The sequence below is a fragment of the Eucyclogobius newberryi genome, unplaced genomic scaffold, assembly GCF_026437365.1.
Source record: "Eucyclogobius newberryi isolate DKJ021-1_F unplaced genomic scaffold, fEucNew1.0.hap1 SCAF_5, whole genome shotgun sequence".
Lineage (NCBI taxonomy): Eukaryota > Metazoa > Chordata > Actinopteri > Gobiiformes > Gobiidae > Eucyclogobius > Eucyclogobius newberryi.
The window spans coordinates 37,340,503-37,360,822 of NW_027316167.1; the positions used below are offsets into that span (position 1 = coordinate 37,340,503).

Here is a 20,320-nt window from a genome sequence, read left to right on the forward strand (position 1 = left end):
CCGTCGGGATGCCCCGCCCACTCCCCATAGACTTCCATTGATTTGAGCAGATACAAGCATGGCCCATGCCTGCGGCATGGATTCTCGCATACGGGACGATGCCAGGAGGGTTTTTGGAGGAATGCAGCGCTTCGCGCTGCTGTTGTCAACAATTAGTGAATGGGCTACGCCCATTCACTAATTGTTGACTATTTCTGTCATAGCAGGAGTAAGTATGCATGATCCATGCCTTCGGCATGGGCTAGTTCACTGTACTTGCCAGGGGCGACGGGGTACCAAACATGCGGGCTGCGCCCGCATGTTTGGTCAGACAGTTGCAACGCTGCCTTCGGCAGCGTTGCGGGAGCAATAGGCCCTCCCCCTGCTGGGGCTCGGGCCTAAAAATAATAATATTTTTAGCAAAAACAATATAGCCGTTTTCACTATAACAACAAATTATACATCGTTTGAAAGCTCTAAGCCTTCCCGATGCCGCCATGGGGTGGAACCATCATTACGAGCGCTTACGCGCTCGTCACTCCCTATTTCGTCGGGATGCCCCGCCCACTCCCCATAGACTTCCATTGATTTGAGCAGAAACAAGCATGGCCCATGCCTGCGGCATGGATTCTCGCGTACGGGACGATGCCAGGAGGGTTTTTGGAGGAATGCAGCGCTTCGCGCTGCTGTTGTCAACAATTTGTGAATGGGCTACGCCCATTCACAAATTGTTGACTATTTCTGTCATAGCAGGAGTAAGTATGCATGATCCATGCCTTCGGCATGGGCTAGTTCACTGTACTTGCCAGGGGCGACGGGGGCGACAGTTGCAACGCTGCCTTCGGCAGCGTTGCGGGAGCAATAGGCCCTCCGCCCTGCTGGGGCTCGGGCCTAATAAAGTAAAGTAAAAATAGCTAGCATAAGACTAAATAATACTAAAAGTAAGTAAGTAAACAAAATAAAACACTCTTATTTACATCAGTTGTATGCACATGAATATGTAGATGTTGGTATTCCTCAGGGCTACATTTTTATTTTGGTCACTGAGTTATTAGCCATTTATATTAAAAACGGTGTTGATACTGAAAAATTAAATGTCTTGGGCACCGAAAGCTGGCAGATGATACAATTTTATTTCAAAAAAATCTGTATCAAATAGTGATAGCCATTGTAAAAAAATAAAACTTCTCTATAGCTTCAGTCTTATTTTCAAATCTTGAAAAATGAAAACTTTTCTCTCTCCATGATACTCCCTCCATTAAAAGAAATCTGCCACATCCCCATCAAAACTGAAATAAAATATTTTGGAATCCTGATTGTAAAGAACAAAAAGTTAGCTAATTTATGAATATAGAAAGTAGGCTTAAAGCATATAGAACAAAATTTAATATTTGGCTTCAAAGAGACTTGTTGATTCTAGGATGTATTTATCTGACCAAAATGGAACGTTTATCCAGGTGTATTTACCCACTTTACTCAAATGCCATCTCTAATAACTTAATCAAATCTATAAATCAAATAAATCTGAATTTAAAATGGTGCAATAGACCACATTATAGGAAGAAAAGTAATATGCTAAAAGTAATATGCTAAAAGAAATAAGCGAAGGTGGTGCCTTAATGCAACTCTAAAGATCAACTTGTTCAAATCATGGATTAAACATGTTAACTCTTTATGGTCCTGTCTCCCTAACTTTATTTTTAACAAATTGGGTTGAACTTCTAAACCTTCTACAAGTATTTGATTTCGATATCAGTAAGCTTCCTGTGTCCTTATCAGTGTTCCATAAGCACATTTTATTCTACTGGAAAATGTTATAATGTTCATAACTTAATTCCACAATAATCTGGAATAACAGATATATTCTACATCATAATAAATCATAATTTTAAACATAGACTGGTTTGAAATATATATTTGGCCAAAATTACAATAATTTCTGCTCACAACATGCATTTAATCCCTCTTTTTTTAGACTATGCGTTTCCACAAAGCCCTTCCCTAAAGAAATACTTTGTCAAACCAAACCATATACCCATAAGTACCTACTATTTCAATACAAGGAATCTTGATTATCAACAGAAAATGTAGTAACTTTTTTATTAGAAAGTGTTTATGTGAACAAACTTTCCCGAGTTTGCAAAATAAAAATAATACTCATAATAAATTAAATAAAAATACCGTAAAAAACAACAACTTAGTACTATGTACATGGCATTTCCTGTCGCTCTTAAAGTAAAAGAAACGCATTACAAAATAATGAACAATATCTACAGTATATAACCCCCTTGCTCTCTGTGCACTTTTGTATGAATATAATGTATTTATTTACCTTTTTTGTTTGGTTTCCTCAACCAAACAGTTGTAATATTATTGACATGCAGCTATGTTTGTTATTTTGCAATTGCACAGTTTTGTGTCGTGTAAAAAAAGAAGAAAAAAGTGTCATAATGAACTTTCACCAGTGAAGGGCAGCAATGCGCTGTTTGGCGCGCAGTCTGCCGGAAATACACAATATGAAGAAGAAGAAGAAGAAGAAGAAAAAAGAAGGAAGAAGAAGAAGAAAAACTCACATGGAACAGGAAGCCGTTAACTATTAGTGTCTGTGCCATATCTCTCTAGATTTTTTCACATTGAATCTGAAGCCGTAACATCTCGTCGTAAAACAGTAGAGATGTCCGAGCAGTTGTTTGACAGCATCGTCATGGCGGAGGAAATGTGAGTAATGCGGCGCATGTTGGGATGTGTTGGACAGGCATGCTGTAAACATGCGACTTTCAGATGCAGTGGCAAGATTGAATCAATCTCAGGAAACTCACACGCGAAGAACAACTTTAAAGAGCACGTGGCAGGTTCTTCTATGTATTACATAGAACCTGTGGTAAATATTTACTATAGTGTTACTTCAAAAACATTATTAACATATTCTACTACTTCTGTGGTAGGCAATGGTACTGTGTGTCCGTTCACGTTTCATTAAATTATCCGTGTTTGTAATTAGTTACAAAAAACAAAAACAACACGTCGCCCAAGCACGCACAGGGCGATAAGTATTCTATTTAGGGTTGCAGCTATCATTTTAAAGCATATTAAATTATTTGTTTGAATCAGCGTTTTTGTTCATAGTAAGTAACATTTAAGGAGTTTCTGCTTATCTATCAATTTTAAAATATTATAAGCACTAATTAACTTGTCACCACCAAGCTAATTTGTGTTTATGTCACATCACTTAAAATAAGAAACTTGTTTGTAAAACTTTGAGTGAGACCACTGACCACTGTTAGCTGTAACTCTGCAGTCAGCTCAGGGCTCAGATTAAGGATTTTCTCTTGTATAGCAGCGCTGCTAAACAATCCGTTAATTTTCAAAAATTTTTATAGCAATTTGCAAGTTGCATCGCAAAACACGAAAATGACTATCAATATTTTCCATTGATGTAACATGATTATTTATTTCAAATGTATTTGTAAATATTCTATTAAAAAAAAAAAAACTCTTGACAAATTAACTTTTAACATAGAAAACTTGCAAATAAATTTAGATGTTGAACAAATTAATTAACACCAAGTCAGATGGCCTTATACATGCGTTCGCACATCCGGGAATTTCTACAGTAGCAACCGAGTTCACCATTTTGAAAGGGGCATAACAGCACGTCTACAACATACGATATCCAGGATTTATGAGGCCAAAATGCCAAAAGCCTGTGTTCTGTAAGGACATTGCTCTGTTGTCAGACCAAGGAATGATAGCTTTGTCATGTGTCTTAGTTTGCCGTTATCGTCTAAAGAATCAAAGTATTCGTAGCTCATTATGCCGTAGAAAAGGATGCTGACTAGTAGTTTTTTATATATCGCGTGCCCCTTTCAAAATGGCCATTATGGGGAAGTCCCGGATGAATGACGTCACCGCAAACGCATGTATTTACAACTTTCTTCCATATCATCATCAATCAGATTACTATTTGCATGAGGCTCATTTACATATTAATTGTCTTTACACTCACAAGTTGCATATCACCACCAGACTCGTCATCAGATGACGATGAGCTGTTTGTATCAGAATGACTTCTTACGGGTCTGGATTTTTACAGACACAACACGTCTTGGTTTTGTCCTGGACATGAGTGAGTTTGACACCTTTTTTGAATTCGACATCCTCAGGGTTCTAAGAAGCCTGTTCTAGTCTGGAAACGGGAGAGTGGGAGGAGCCACCGGCGCGCCGAGGGCGATGAGGGGTTTTGACGAGCGTTGCGATAACTGTTACACGTAGTTATTGTGTTACACGTAGTGATCGTCGTGAGATTAGCAAAATGCCGCGCTCGTCAAAGCCCCTCCGCGCGCCCTCCGGGTGGCTCTCCCCGGGTGGCTCTCCCCGGGTGGCTCTCCCCGGGTGCCTCTCCCCGGGTGCCTCTCCCCGGGTGCCTCTCCCCGGGTGCCTCTCCCCGGGTGCCTCTCCCCGGGTGCCTCTCCCCGGGTGCCTCTCCCATTTTCATACGCGCAATCTGTCACGGCAGCGGGGCCTCGTCAAGTCAACACGGCATCCTACATTTCGTCATGCCGTAGTTGAAGATTGATTGATGAGTGATTAGTGCTTTTTTAGGTGCTTTGGTTATACAATTGAACAAAAACATTTTTATCGCAAAAGCTGCTAATCAAAAACACTTTTTCTGACGAATGCGTCGCATTTGAGAGAAATTGCGTTGCATTTTGCGATGCGATACCGCTTATTCTGAGCCCTGCATTTTGCAGTATTAGCTCTCTGTGCCGTTCACTTCAGCCTCCGAGTCTTCCCCCGTCATCACGGGGTCCTCCGTGACGTTTCCATGGATGTATTGGCTATTTCAAAGCACAAGAGCGAAGAGTGCGGCATATTTTAAACGTACGAATGTGACTGAAAAGCAGAGTTTTGTTGTGGGAAAGCACAGGTTATGAAATATAAAGTCCGATGACGGGGGCGAAGACACGGAGGTTAAATTAAACGGCACACGGAACTAATGCTGTACAATTACTGCAGATTTACAGCTCAACTACTGCTATTTCACACAACAAAACTCTTTTTCCCGGTCACACTCACACAAGTTTATATACACTGCTCACTGCTGTTGTGCTTTAGTTGCCGCGGGTCCGTGCGTAACATTCTCTTGAAATTAAAGCGCCACAGATCCACATGTTTTTAATTAAATATGTAAATTAAACGAATAATCGAGGCAATAAAATAATAATCAAAGCTTTTTTGTTATTTAATTACTCAATCGTTGCAGCCCTTATTCTATTAGCCATAAAATAATTTATAGTATAGACAATTATATTGTCTTTGAGTTCTTGTTCCACTTAAAACATAGGAATTATGTTTCATAAATTATTGGTCGAGCCACTGTTTCAACTACAAAAGCTACATTATTAATCCATCACACTTCAAACCTGTGTTAGCTTCTGTTTCAATGTGATCTGTGTTTTGACTGCAAATCCATGTCTGCAGATTCCATGGAGAAGGTTACAAAGAGGGTTATGAGAGAGGGGCCCACAGGGGCCTTCAGGAGGGCCGTAGACATGGGGCCATGCACGGGGCCCGACTCTGTGCTGAGGTAACACAACACAATACTCTACCGTCTCCCTTTGGTGCAGGGCACAATATGTTAAAACATAGCAGCTCATGTCATAAAATAATAGTTTTATTAAAATTAATAATATTTGAATGTGCTGTTAGCTGTACTCTGTTGTGACTTCTATCAGGACACTAGGGGTGAAATGATTCATTGGTGTGTCGATAGTTTTCCCTTACAATCCACTACCCCAGTCTCTGCTTAATTTATTTATATATATATTATATATGGCCGTGGCTGCAGAGCCGCGGCGCGGTCAAATGACCCAGCAGTTTCAGGAACCGCGGCACTGCCATATAGCCTCATGGCTAACCTTAACAACCTTTTTTTTATATATATATATATATATATATATATATATATATATATATATATATATATATATATATATATATATATATATATATATATATATATATATATATATATATATATATATATATAAACGCATTAGTGAGTGAAATATGAGCTCTGTAGATTAATTCCTATAGGCGTGACTTGTTCTTGAAAAAACTAAATTAACGAAATTAAGCCTTTTTTGAGGGCGTGTTACGCAGAGACCTTAGAGAATATCAACATTCTTTTGAATATTTATTAAATTTCAATGTCTTTGATGCAAAAGGTGTTGTTTTGAGCTCTATCGGACAAAAAATCTAGGACAAGTAAGATTTTGAAAAAATGACTTCCTGTTTATCATAGAGCGACGCTGCCAGGTGCGTTTTACTCGTCAAAGGTAGCTCTATCACTGTCCCAAGTCTCATGTGCCTAGGCCAAAGATTAAGTGTTTCATGTTTTTTCTTTTTTGAACTAGTCGACACTGTTGCGACAGGCGTTCTCACAACCTCCCTTTTATTCGAGTTCGGTTCGAGCCGATCGCGTCTATGTCCCCATGTGTGACATTCATCAATGTTCAGGGCTGTGAGTTGTGGCAAAATTACCATGCAAGAACTATACTAATATAATATGTTCTATATATAATAAGAATAAGAAACATGGCAAGAACAATGTCTCAATCTATTCCATTCTGGAAGGCTCGAGCCAATAATAAGAAACATGGCAAGAACAAAGACTCGTCATAATAAGAATAATAAGAAACATGGCAAGAACAAAGACTCGTCATAATAAGAATAATAAGAAACATGGCAAGAACAAAGACTCGTCGCATTCCATTCCATGGAAGGCTCGAGCCAATAAGATAAATAATTTGAAATGTTGCATTTGACATAGTTTCGATGAACCTCCACACCTTTAATATTAGGTTGGTATAACATCAAAATGCTTGAATTTTTCCAATTTTACAGTAAAAGGTCAACAAAACATTGTCCGAGGGCCGCATTTGGCCCCCAGAAGAAACACTGCAGATTAATTCATTGTTCATACTAGGCTAAAGTTATCTATTTCTCTTTCTGTAGGTTTCCTTTTACCATGGCTTTGCTGTTATGTGGAAGTGTCTCCTCCAGAACAATAAAGATCCCAGATCGAGGTTGCTTTTCATTGTATTTTGAACCATTTTCAATGTGCGTTACTACTAGACATCTCTAGACATTTGTGTTTTGTCAGGAAGCGTGCCAAAGCCCTCGAAGTGCTCTTGTGTTTGCTGGAGAACTCTCCTCTGGATGATCCTCATTCGGAGAGGATAAAAGAGGACATGGACAAGCTGCGGGCCAAGTTTCGACAGGTTTTGCTCAAACCTTGTGGTCTTAATGCTGCGACACCAAGATCAACTCTTTTGTCATTATAGTAGCAGTGTTCTCGCTGGGCTGAGGTTGAAGGATGGCGGTGGGACAAACCGTGCAGGCGCTCGCGAAAAGTACTACGGCCCCCGTGCGAGCGCCGTGGTGCTTTTTGCTTGCGCGGTTATCTTAATACCTGGCGGTATCTTTTGAGCATGGCGGTGACCAGCCGGAGCATGGTGGCATCTTTTGGGCATGGCGTTGACCAGACGGAGGATGGTGGCATCTTTTGGGCATGGCGTTGACCAGCCGAAGCCTGCCATGCCAAACCCCTCAGCGAGAACACTGTAGTAGGGTTGTATTGTACTGAAACGCAGAACTGCCAGTGTGGGGTGAAAAATTGTTTCATGCTTTTTATCAAAATGAGAAAGTATTATCTTATTAAAACAAGAACATTTTCTTGTTTTTTCTCACTATTTTCTCACTTTAACATGAACATTATCATGAACAATTTTACTAAAGCAGACAGCCAACATGGAGCACAAAGTCATGTATATCATATCACACCACACCAACATCAAAGTCTGAACTCGCATATCCCATTTTCTCACTCTTCAGTGTTTTTGCATCTTCTTGAGAAGCAACTCTGCCTCTCCTGGTGTTCTGAGCACGTGCTTTTTCCCCTTCAAAAGTTCTCTTTTCGCTGTTGACGAATCTTATATGGAATGTCCGGGGCGAAGAACACTCGTTTGTCTATGTACTGGAGGTCTCCTTTAGCCTGCCTCGTTTGCCTATGTACTGGACGTGCTCCTTCATACAGTTGTTAAGAAACCTCATAATCAGGCCTTGTGGTTTATCAGCTGCTGGTCTATTGTGATAGGGGGAGGACAGCAGCCAGGGCCGGCCCAGCCTATAAGCGAACTAAGCAGCCGCTTAGGGCCCCGAGGCGTTAAGAGGGCCCCCAATCTGGCAACCCGTCTTATGCGAAGTGCAAGCGCAGCGTGCGCCACTAGTGTAGTAGCGCTGCTGGCGCGGCAGCGCACACAGCGGTAACATATAACGCACAAACTGCATTTATTTGTATTGACAATCTGGCAACCAAGGCACCAAACCTGAGCTGATTGGGCAACTTCATTGTGCGCGAGCAGAACGAGAGCAAAACATAAACACAACAGAATGTGGTCCCTGTGTGGTCCTCATGTCCAGAAGAATACATCCCATTTTGCCGAAAAACGAAAGAAGAAACTTCTTGACGATGTAAAGAAACTGCAAACTCAACAACACGTTCCAGGTATTGAACTTATCTGACAAAGAGACGGTTAAATGCTGCTGTTTGAAACGACACGATTCTGTCACGTTAGTTTGCTCAGGCTGGAGGCGAGGAGAGCTCTGCCCTGCAAACAATATGTCTGAATGAAAGATAATAAGCTTAACATTTACACCAGCCCGGTGGTATTAGCTGCAGGTGAGGCCGGTGAGGTGGCGTCTATGCCCCAGGTCACTAATAGGACGGAGATCCGGTCCGGACGAGCGCCGTCTCGTCCAGAACCTCTGACGTGAGACTTTGGAGTGAACAGTGTGCGCCCCTGTGCAGCCTCAGTTAGAGATGAGCGGGTTTGAGTTTGCGTCCCCTCTCTCTCACACGCTGCCCGTACATCGCCATGTGTGAGATAAATCGTGACTCGTGATGTCGGTTTTACTTTGACTTCTTAACGTGCAATGAGAGGAACGTAAAGGTTTATGCATGTAAGGTCCATCAGCCAATCACATCGCAGCATTGTTTCATGCAGAGGAGTCCAGTGTGTGATGTTCTGATCAGAACAAACATTTATATTGTAATTAACTTTTAATGGAGCAATAAAACATTTAAATTTATTTAAAAAGCATCATTAGACTATTTGTTATAAATTATAATAAATTGATAGTGAAAAATAACCAGACATATTAAAATTACGTCTGTTATAGAATAATACTATATATTTTTATATAAAAGTGGCAAAGTTGCAGAAACGCTGTCTCCACTATAGCTAGGTTTGGACCTTCACTTCTCGTTCTGTTCATTCTCTGGGAATAACATTTTTGCACTGTTTTATCAGTGTTAATTGTTAATCAAGCAATGCTTATGCCATTTTTTTTATTTAGTATAACTTGTTTTGTCACTTTGGCAAGAAGGGACAGTTGTAAAAGATAAATTGTAAGGATAACTTACTTTTACATTTTCAGTTAAAATGAATCAATTTGACCATAATTATTTTTCATAGCCAATATTGTATTGAGTAATTAAGTACACTAATGTATTAATAACTGGCTTTAGTCATTTTCTCCTGGCACAGTTTCATCACATCATTTTATAGCATTACAACCTCAACATTTTACTCTTTAGCCGGCTGGACCACATTAAAATGCACTAGAAGACCCAAAAAAGGTCTGAAAATCTACATTAATTTAAACTGCTAATGTGGCTGTAGACCCTTAACGCCCAAAAACATATCTGGGACGTGTGTTATTTGTACTGGGAGTAGAGGTGATGTCAGCGGAATACCACATTGCATTGTGGGATTTAAGTTATCAATATTTGAGTTTGTGGCAAACGGATGCCCTGGCGTTTTGGTGCGCTTTGTTTGCGTTGAAGAAAGTTCCCATATGTGGATTGTTCACTGACAATGACAATAAAACTGATTTCTGATGACGTGGTGAGGGGCCCCCAAAAATGTTTTCGCTTAGGGCCCCCTGAAGGCTTGGGCCGGCCCTGACAGCAGCTCCTAATTCCAAAATTTGCTCAGGAATGACCTTCTCAAGAAAGGTTTCAGTATTTTTATCATCTTCTGGTAGCCCCACAAGCCTGATATTGTTTGTGAGATTTGGACTCCAATTCTAGGATCATACTTTTCATATTCTTTACCTCCTTCTGCAGTGCCAGGGTTAGGGTCTGATCCCATTTGATCACGTAGGGCCGCGCTAACCATCTCTCACATCCACCCCTGCCGCGTTTGACTCCTCCTATGGTTTGCTGTAATCCTCCTTCCGACGGGTACGAGCCTGGAGGCCCTATGTCGCAGACGGAGCTTTATTTTCCGGCACAAATCTGGCTGTTGATTGCTACATTGGACATGTTAGCTATGTTCGCCTCGTTGGCTTGTGAGGTGGACAGCTTTCAACCAATGCCACGGGCTGATTTGTTTAGTTGGGCAGGTGAATACACAAAAACAGTATACAGCAGGTGAATACACAACAAAAATACACATTTAATTAAAATTACAATTCATTATTATATTAATTATGTTACATATTACAATATATTTAATTTTGTTTGATATGGTAAAATACATACCAACTGTCTCTTTAATATTGACTGTTAAGGCATGAGGTTTAAGGGTCCCAAAATTGACCCCGGTGGGACACCTGTTGTGCAGGGCTTCAGAGAGGACATTATTGGTTCTCACACACTGTCCGATCTGAGAGATATGATTTTAGACACTGGAAACCTTGAGTAGAGAGAGAGAGTAGAGAGTATTGGGAGAGCTTGGACAGGAGGATACAGTGGTTTACTCTGTCAAAAGCCTTTCGGAGGTCTAGAAACAGAGCCCACTGCGCCCCCTCTGTCCAGATAAGCTTTGATGCTTTCTGTCAGGTAGCAGCAAGCAGCTTCGGTGGAATGATTGCTACGAAAGCCAAATTGCAACGGATGAAGAAAATGATTGTTGTTAAAATGTTTGGTTAGCTGTACTATGATGGCTTTCTCTTAAGATTTTTGATACTACAATATATTCTAATAGGCCTGTAGTTGCTTATTTCATTTATGCTTTTGTAGGGTAACATACTAGTACAAGTACTGTAAGGTTATGAATGTCCACCCACTTGTGAAGCAGGGGGGGGGGCATTCAAGGTTGATATTGATTAAAAAATTGTTCAAGAATTCAAACATGACACTGCATAAGTGTGGGTAAGTTTGAATCGTGTTTTAAGGGAAGAATGGGGCACCAGCCGGATAATCAGCAATTTTAACAACTCTATAATCAGATATCTAAATTAATTAATGAATTAGAAATTAATTTGCTCGTTGATTTAAAGGTTTGAGAATGTAACCGTGACATTGACCCCTTTTCTGGAAATGAAGGAACACTTAACCAAATGTGGGTTATGAAGATTTAATGACCAAATAATTAAACGGATAAATATGAATTAGGAATATGCAAATGAGAAGATAAGGAGTGGGTGGAGGAGGGGCCAGAGGTGGTCACAGAGGCTGCAGCAGAAGAAGGGGTGGGATGGGTGGGTTGAGCAGAACCATGAGTTGTGCGCTTAGGTTCTGAATCAGCCTGAAAAGGGTGTCATACGTGATAACTGCTGTGCTAAGACGATTCATTTTGAGATTAGTCTTGTTTGTCAGGTTAGTCTTGTCTGTCTGTGGGCGTTTCTGCTCCAGTGGAGTTGTGTCCCGGCTCAAGACGTTGATTTGGGCTCTTAAAGACATGAATTTGAGGCCTGTTTTTCTATCTTTCTTATTCCTATGGTTTGGGAAAGATCTGTGTGCTGTTTGGGAAAGATCTGTGTGCTGTTGAGGCAGTCTTGGAAGTCTGACTCTTGCTCTTTCCGTTCACAAAAGGCTTTTGTTTGCTTAGGTCAATAACTCATCATAAGTGATTCAACATTTCCAGAATAAGTTTACTCACGGCCTCGCACGGGGGCACCAATTACTTCATGTAATATGTCCTCACACGGCGGCACCAATTATGTAGGGTAACATGCTAGTACAAGTACTGTAAGGTTATGAATGTCCACCTACTTGTGAAGGAGGGGGGGGCATTCAAGGTTGATATTGATTAAAGAATTGTTCAAGAATTCAAACACACTGCATAAGTGTGGGTAAGTTTGAATCGTGTTTTAAGAGTAGAATGGGGCACCAGCCGGATAATCGGCTATTTTAACAACTCTATAATCAGATATCTAAATTAATTAATGAATTAGAAATTAATTTGCTCGTTGATCTAAAGGTTTGAGAACGTAACCGTGACATTGACCCCTTTTCTGGAAATGAAGGAACACTTAACCATATGTGGGTTATGAAGATTTAATGACCAAATAATTAAACAGATAAATATGAATTAGGAATATGCAAATGAGTCTAACAGATGGAAAACACTAGACATGATGGTTCTAGATCTATCTAGGGGTGTGCTAGAATTAATTCTAAGATGAAATTCAGCCAGCCTGTGAAGTGCATTCATACGAACGGAACCAGAAGCTGTGATCCTGAGGAGATGGGCCTGCGTGGGGTCCAAGGGCCTGCGTGGGGTCCAAGTGCCTGCGTGGGGTCCAAGGGCCTGCGTGGGGTCCAAGGGCCTGCGTGGGGTTCGTGTCTCCTCCAGGCTTCACTCAGGGGTCATGCTGCCGCACACTGGCCAGAGCAGGGCTGCTCTGGAGCTCGGCTCTGACGTTGTCTGGCCAAAGAAGGACTGGGTCAGGTTCTGCGATCGGCGTTCTCCTTGGCTCTGAGGCGTTCTCCTTGGCTCTGAGGCGTTCTCCTTGGCTCTGAGGCGTTCTCCTTGGCTCTGAGGCGTTCTCCTTGGCTCTGAGGCGTTCTCCTTGGCTCTGAGGCGTTCCCGAATGAAAAGGCCGTCGTCTAAAAGGCTGTGGACTTGAAAAAGTTGCAAAAGGTCCTTGCTTGATTTTGCGTGATGCAGCATCAATCACGTTTTTTAAAAAGGGCACAGGTTTCTTAGTTCCGGGAGGGAACATTAGCTTCTCTTGGAAAAGTCTTTGTCCCGTAGCGTAGCATCGCTCACGCTAACTAGGCACGAGGCCTGATCCCAAGGCCTCATGGACCTTGCTGGTGGGACCCTGGAGGGAGGGTCGAGCTTTGGAAGAAACTCTGATGGAACTCTCTCTGGAGCTCAGATGGTACTGGGGCTGTAACTCCCTGCTCTTTCCTTTTGTCTTTCCCCAAGGGGGTTTTGGCGCGTGGCTTCAGCCAATCAGCATGCACGCTGGGGTCAGAGCTGATAAGGAGACAAGATCTGGCTTTAGGCCACAAGAGTTACACAAAAGGTAAAATTGTCCACACAACAAGTTATGAAACAGTTAAAATGAAATGTAAAACACGATTACACAATATGTACATGTAAAGTCATCTGGTGGACACATTTTTGCAATCTGATGATTGTCTGTTAAAAAACACTTAAACCGCATAGTGTTTTAGAGTTTGTCTTGGAGAGACCGTTGCTCTGTAATCCAAAAGGAGTCATTTGATAAGTTATTTTCAAAGTTCAGAGTGTCTCTGTTGTCGCTATCATGTCCTCTTTCTTTTGAGGGCCGTAAAACTCCACACGGACAGCAGATAACACTTTAGCTTGCATTCATGTCACCATGGCAACAGGGGGAGGACATCTGCATATCCTACACTTTCATTTATGGATTTGTAAATTGGTGTTATGACTGCAGTTTTCAAGACGTAGACGTAGGCACTTTCATTTATTGATATATTGGCAATCTGTTTAATCTATGTTTTTCAATGAGCATGCTGTATCGAATTTGATAAAGATTGGATTATTTTATCTGTTTTGATGATCAATACATTTGAATCATAATGCTCAATTGGAAGATGGAATAGGTGGTAAAGAAAAATAAAAGGATCCAGAGGTCTGCTGTGTAATTTAATTTACTGAGACGAAATAGTTCTTAAAACTTTCAGCAACTGACGGCCCATCCTTTATGTACATCCCATCTACTTTAAGCTCTATTGTCCTGCAATGTCGTTGTAACCGACTTTGCTCTCTCAATCTGTGTGAAGTAAAATTTGTGTGATTTCTTTTAGTTTTCCTCTGTCAAGTTTATCTAGCCAATTGATATTAAAATCCCCCATAAGGAGTACTAAAGAGGCACAAAAAGTCAAGCTTATAGTGTGTCGGCAGCTGTTCAACTTGTTCTGACTTGGACACAACACTTCTTATATTTAGGTGCCCCCCAAAAACACCCTTTGGTTTAACTTATAGGTTTAATTTAGCTGCGCAATTCCATGTATTTATCTGGTGTTTCACAGTCTCTTGAAGTATTAATTCGAAGCCGCCAGGGCAGGTCGGATCTAGCAATTTGTGTGTTTGTGGTGTGTTCCGATGCTTGTGACTCACTGTGACCATGGCTGTAGTAGCAGATCCACATAAAGGTGGAACTCCATTAGCTTTTGTCAGCTCTCCGCTGCCAACAGGTCCAGGATTCACATGTACATCCCTGCACAGCAACATTAAAGTTCATAACAAAGATGGAACAGCTGACCCTCTGTGTCGCGTAGCAAAACGGCGCCTTGTAGACACAGGCAAACCTGCGCACCCTTGTTTAAGCACTGACGTGTAAACGACAAGTTTGCTCCATGAGTTGATGAGCAGCGGGACGCATGTCTGTATACTGACCTTTGACTTGCCGCAGGCCGCTCGCCAGTCGCTCCACGTTGACAGCATTACTACAGTGATCACAAAGGCATACTGTTTAGGCATACTGTTTGGCATCTTGCCAACTGGGACTCATCTTGAAGTTCTCTGTTTTTCAATAACTTTGGCGACTGCCTAGAATTGAATAGGCAGGGTAAGTTCGCAGCACCTGCCAACCTGCGTCCTCCACCTGTTGCCATCTTGGATGACATCCAAAGTAGCACCTGCACCCATCTAATGTAGCACCTGCTTTGTTTTGTTCCCGTAGTGTTACCAGTCTTGATTTTTCCATGTTTGGTCATCTTTTGCTCCTTGTTTCTTTGGATGTAGTGGGTAAAACTGTATTTTTTTAAACTGACTGCAATGGATCTGAGCGTGCATCCGCGTAACAACCAACCGGAAGTCTTGTTGTGGAATATCTGCAAACAATTACCAAAAAAAAGATGAAGCAGAACAGTTTGTCTTTCTCAAGAGGTGGATCTTTATTCACTCGTGCACAGTAAATAACCACTGTCCCTAACAAAGGTTTCGGTCCCTAACCCCAGAACAATGACAATACACATGCTTTTAAAGGCAGTGGCATGAACTGCCACGTACGCACATCATCATCAAATCAGCTCAGAAAGAGATAAACCAACACATCACCGATGTGACGATTCGAGCCATCTCTTTTAGAGGTCAATCGGAGATGTTTTCACACATAATCAAGTTCTGACGCACTGCCGGACCACATTTATCAGTAACTCATATTCTTATATTCACATTTATTATCTGCACACAGAAAAACAAGACAGATATTAATTGCATGACATGTCATGGCCTGAAACGACATCGGAATGACATGACATTACCTATTTTTCCCATTACAGTCTCCTCTAAACTGTATTTAATACATTTACCATATCAGATCAACCAAAGGCACTCGACGCAAAGAGATTTTTGAATGTAGGAATACGAACATGTCATGTACACGTCACAGCAAGAGCCGCAAGCTTTCTGATTGGCTACTGTGTGCGTCAGGGAGGTATGCAGCACTTTTGCTTGGATTTGACGGAGAAGCATAAATCACCATTTACTTACTTACTCTGCCACAGAGATAAAAGCCAAGTGCAAAGCCTACACTCAGTTTTCTGTCCAGATGAAGTAAATTACCAGTGAGTCATGTGACTTGGTTTTATGACTCTGTGACATCAGATGCAATAACTTAATCAATTAATCGCAATGATCAAGTTCAGTCCCTTCCATCTGTAGATGTTCTCCACCAGGGTGTCCTCAAATGGCTTCACTTGAGGTTTATCTGGATAAAATTGATTAAATATATTCATGGATCTTTCTCATTCTAAACAACTAATCATTTATTAATTCATTCATTTCCTACCATTTGTTTCCGTTAGGGGTTGCGGGTGACTGGACCTATCCCAGTAACTTTGGGCCTTTAATCGAAAAATAATTGATTACCAAAATAATTGTTAGTTGCATGTCTGCTTTATTTTCCAGTCAACTCTGAAATTAATGAACATTCTTATGACAGAGGGTTTTAAATGGTCTATGCACAACAATAAATTAGTTCATACAATTAATTAATTAAGCAGGTGTTTCGGCAAGAACGCCTTTACAAAATAAAAGTAAAGTAATAGTAGTTGGTATTATACTAGCTGAAGCTCAACGTCATTCTAAAACTGCTCTGGAAAGATCCAATTTGTTTAGTTTAATTTTTGTATTGATACTTGATCAAACTAGTATCTAGTTTTGCTAGCAATTTTAATTAACATCTGATTTGCAATACCAATATTGATCTCCTGTGCAACATTAATTAAATAGCTTCGGCTCGATGTTCCCCTTGTTTTTTGTTCCATATTTACATATTTTTGTTGCGTGTTTGTTCTGTTTCAGGTGTGTTCCATGTTAAATGTCCCTGCAGACTTTCATAACTTCAAATTAGGAGAGGGAACATCCTTCTGAGCATGTGCGGATGAAGAGGTGATCAAAAAGGACCCATCAGACCGTGTGCTCTTTGACCTGCAATGTGGACCTCGAGTCAGACTGTGAGCCCTGTCACCTGCAGTGTGGACCTGGACCATGTCAGAGCTTGTTTGGGTCACTATTTTCAGCTTTGGGAACAGCTCAATTCTTCAGCTGTCTGTCAAATTCCATATACAGCGGTGTCTCAAAGTTCAGAGGAGGCAAGGGAAAGAAAACCACAGAGGACCAGCAAGCACCGGAGACAGACGCAAGATAACATAATAACTTAGATAAAATATAAATATGTCTATATATAATCTCTCAGGGTTCAGAATAAGCGGTATCGCATTGCAAACTGCGACACAATTTCTCTCATGCGATGCATTCTTCAGAAAAGTGTTTTTGTATCACAGCTTTTGTGATACATAAATGTGTGTTCAATTGCATAACCAAAGCGCCTAAAAGTACTGGTGGGGGGGTGTTTAAAGCTAATATTGACTTTAAGCCAAGACAATTATTTTCATTAGACTATTTCCAATTGAGATGGGGCCAAGGCCGGATAAATGTCTGATTGTATTAAAACACTAAACATGTATTTTTCTTTTTTAGAAAACCTGATTGACAGCATGAAGGCACAGGCATGTTCCATTTCAAGTGATAGATCAAATGATAGTGGACTCGAAAAAATGAACCCCATGACAGTCAGGATTTATGATGAAAGTTCAGACCCATCTCCCTGACATGTACCAAAGGTGTGAATTCAGCAACTGCTGAAGCAATGTATGAGAAAATAAATGAAAAACTGATATATTTTGGTATATCATGGAACTATTGTGTCTGTTCGTGTAGATAATACCAGTGTCAACCTTGAGAAAATAAACTATCAAAACTCGAGTATTGCCAATCCTGCATGTTATTTCATGGGTTGTCCATGCCACCTTGTGCATAACATTGCAAGTAGAGCATCTGATTCACTTAACAATATTGTAAAGTTTGATATGGAAGATTTGGCTGTTGATCTGTTTTTATTGGTTTGACAAGTCGACCAAGAGAAAGTCAGCCATGGAGGAATTCTGTGTGTTCTGTGATGTTGAGTCCAAGCAGGTAGTCAAGTATGTGTCAACTAGGTTAAGGTCCCCAACCTTTTTTGCACCACGTCACTCATGTGCGCCCAACACGTGATGCGATATAATGCAAAAGTCAGCGGAGTTCGGGTTGGCCAGCCAAAAAAACGGAGAGGATGACAAAAACTGAGAGAGTGTGTGGATTTGTGAGTTATGGCGAGAAATATGGTTAAGTCGCAATCAAGTGTACACCCGTGACTACTACGATGGCTTTGGAGGGAACAAGGAACAGTTATTGGACAGGTAGGAGAAACGCCGGTACCGGTGTGTGCGTGCGTTGGCACCATGTCGCCCTTGTCTCCCCGCGCTGGCTGACGAAGCTACTTTGTCACATGATCCCAGGCGCCTTTGGACTTTTGTGTTTATCTGAGGCACTACCCAAAGCAGAACTTGTGGCAAGACAAATGGAGCAGCGGGCCCACTCAGAAGACTAAATGCAAATTTTGCTCTCTATTTAAGAAAAAAAAAAAGAGTTTAAAGTCAAATAAAAGATTGGGTTGTATTTTTAAATTACTTTTAGAAATACACATTGTGGTGACAGGTTAATAATCGATGAAAGTAATAAGAAATAAGACTTATTATTCAAAATGTTTTATTCAGTTGAGTCAAAGAAGGCGTCTCACTTTGAAACCTCTGTACTATCCCTGGGTCTGGATATGTTACCTTTATTCTCGTCATGCCTCTCTACATTGACCGTCTGCGTGGACAGTGGCAGGTCTCCGCACCACGCTTAAGAAGAAGGGCATTCGTTTCCATCGCGCCGTCAACAAAATCAGGTTTTTCAAACTTCTCTTTGACCAGTACGATTCGCCAGTTCACTCTCGTTCCTAATGCCCTTCCTTTGCTCCCAGGAAGCGGAGCGCTCTACGCCCCGCCCACTCGCAGCGGCCCCTCCAGAAGAGCAAGTTTTCCTTCACGTTGTCTCATTTCTCCCGCACCGGGTTGCCCATCACTTCTCCCCCAAAGCTTGTCTCCGGAGCACCAGGTGTCAAGCACACCTCTCTCCAAGGACCGAGTTGCCAGACTTGATCACGCCTTTCAAGTATTTCATTAATTTATTTGCTAGCCCCTCAAGCTTCCAATTGTCGTCCTAACAGTAGACGCTGGCATCTCTCAAAGGATGTCAAAAAATAAAACATATATTTATGTGTAATAAAAAATATTATAAAATATATATTTTATAAATAAAAAAATATATAATAAATTAAATTCTCCCTCACCTCTCCTTTCTCTCCCCCCTCCTCTCCTTTCTCTTTGCCCTCTCTCCTTTCCTCGAGCCCCAGTTTGGTAGATCTATTCACGGGCGTTGCCAGTTCTGACTCTTTTTCCTTGGGCATAGGGTTGTCAGGTTCCACTCTCGTCTCTCAGGGCCAGGTTGCCAGGTCCCACTCCCCCCTCCTTCTCTCCCCCTCCATCTCCTCTCCTCGAGCACCAGTTTGTTAGATATTTTCTTCTCTGGCATTGGGGGTGCCAGGTCCCAGTCCCTCCCCTCTCTTCTCTCTCTCATTTATCGCCACTCCTTGCTCTCTCTCTCATTTCGCTCCCCTTTCTTCGGTCACCAGTTTGCACCATGTCGCCAGGTTCTAGGATTTTATTATCGAGTACCGCGTTGCAAGGTTCCAGCATTTCATCTTCAAACACCGCGTTGCCAGGTTCCAGCATTTAATCCTCGGGCCCCACGTTGCCAGGTTCCAGTCGGTTTACCCCGGGCCTCGCATTGTCAGGTGCCAGTATTTCCTCCTCGGGCCCTGCGTTGCCAGGTGTTAGTGTTTCCTCCTCGGGCCCCGCATTTCCAGGTGCCAGTTGATTCTGCTCACACACCACGTTGCCAGCTTCGGCTCGATGTTCCCCTTCCCTTCAAGCCCCGGGCTTCCAGGTCCACCCACCACCAAGCACCGCTTTGCCAGGTTCCACCCAGTCTCCTCAAGCACTGAGTTGCAATCGCCTCTATTGATGCCGCCGCCGCCGCTGTGAATGTTGACCAAGCTATTGTCATGCATTTATTTTATTTATATTTCTGACATCATGCTATTGCATCAGACCCAAGCAACAGCTATAGAAACCACAATTAAACTGTGAGAGGATGGACTCAGGAACAAAACAATACAACAAGCTACTGTTTTGCTCTTTTGTTTTGCCTGTATGCCCCAGGCCTCTCGCAGTCTGTTATAGACTAAACTATAACGCCTGGATGCCCCCTTCAGAGCTGCCGGTCCTTCCACATTCTGGCAGTTTCCAGGCACCAGCTTGATGCGTTCCTCCACTTCATTTGTGAGTTTGCATGTCTTCGGCTGCCTTGTTTTAGATCAATCTCCTTGGGATCGTTGCCCTCCTGTCGGGCCATCCATGTTCATAGCTATCCAGTCCGATGACCCAGCAGTCATCGACACCATCAACAAATAACATTCAGAACATTGATTCCCGAGGCAGAACTGTCATTGACCCCAGTTCCTCCATTCCCAGCTACCACATCCACATCTGAGTTCGCGACCGTTCTCGTCACCCCGGCATCAAGGGCCTTCAATCGATGCCTAGTCTTTCCCTCAAACAAGC

At 41.9% G+C, this 20,320-nt stretch overlaps 1 protein-coding gene across 2 annotated transcripts; it reads left to right on the forward strand.

Moving 5' to 3' along the window:
- The first annotated feature begins 2,515 nt into the window (after positions 1-2,515).
- On the forward strand, positions 2,516-17,525 carry lto1 (LTO1 maturation factor of ABCE1). Of its 2 annotated transcripts, XR_011931231.1 has the most exons (6): positions 2,516-2,697; positions 5,461-5,566; positions 6,997-7,067; positions 7,145-7,262; positions 16,575-16,707; positions 16,747-17,525. XR_011931231.1 is itself a non-coding variant. In XM_072465107.1 (5 exons), exons 1-5 carry the CDS (start codon positions 2,654-2,656, stop codon positions 16,641-16,643), a joined length of 408 nt encoding a protein of 135 aa, XP_072321208.1. In that variant the 5' UTR covers positions 2,516-2,653; the 3' UTR covers positions 16,644-17,525. The 2 variants fall into 2 exon arrangements, 1 of the variants encoding a protein (XP_072321208.1); XM_072465107.1 differs by having other exon boundaries at positions 16,575-17,525.
- The last annotated feature ends 2,795 nt before the right edge of the window (positions 17,526-20,320 follow it).

Excerpts from the sequence above, each read along its gene's own strand:
- lto1 (XM_072465107.1), top strand. The coding sequence starts at position 2,654 with ATGTCCGAGCAGTTGTTTGACAGCATCGTCATGGCGGAGGAAAT. Across the intron at positions 2,698-5,460 it reads ATCGTCATGGCGGAGGAAAT|ATTCCATGGAGAAGGTTACA; the intron begins GTGAGTAATGCG and ends CCATGTCTGCAG. Across the intron at positions 7,263-16,574 it reads TGCGGGCCAAGTTTCGACAG|GTGTGTTCCATGTTAAATGT; the intron begins GTTTTGCTCAAA and ends GTTCTGTTTCAG.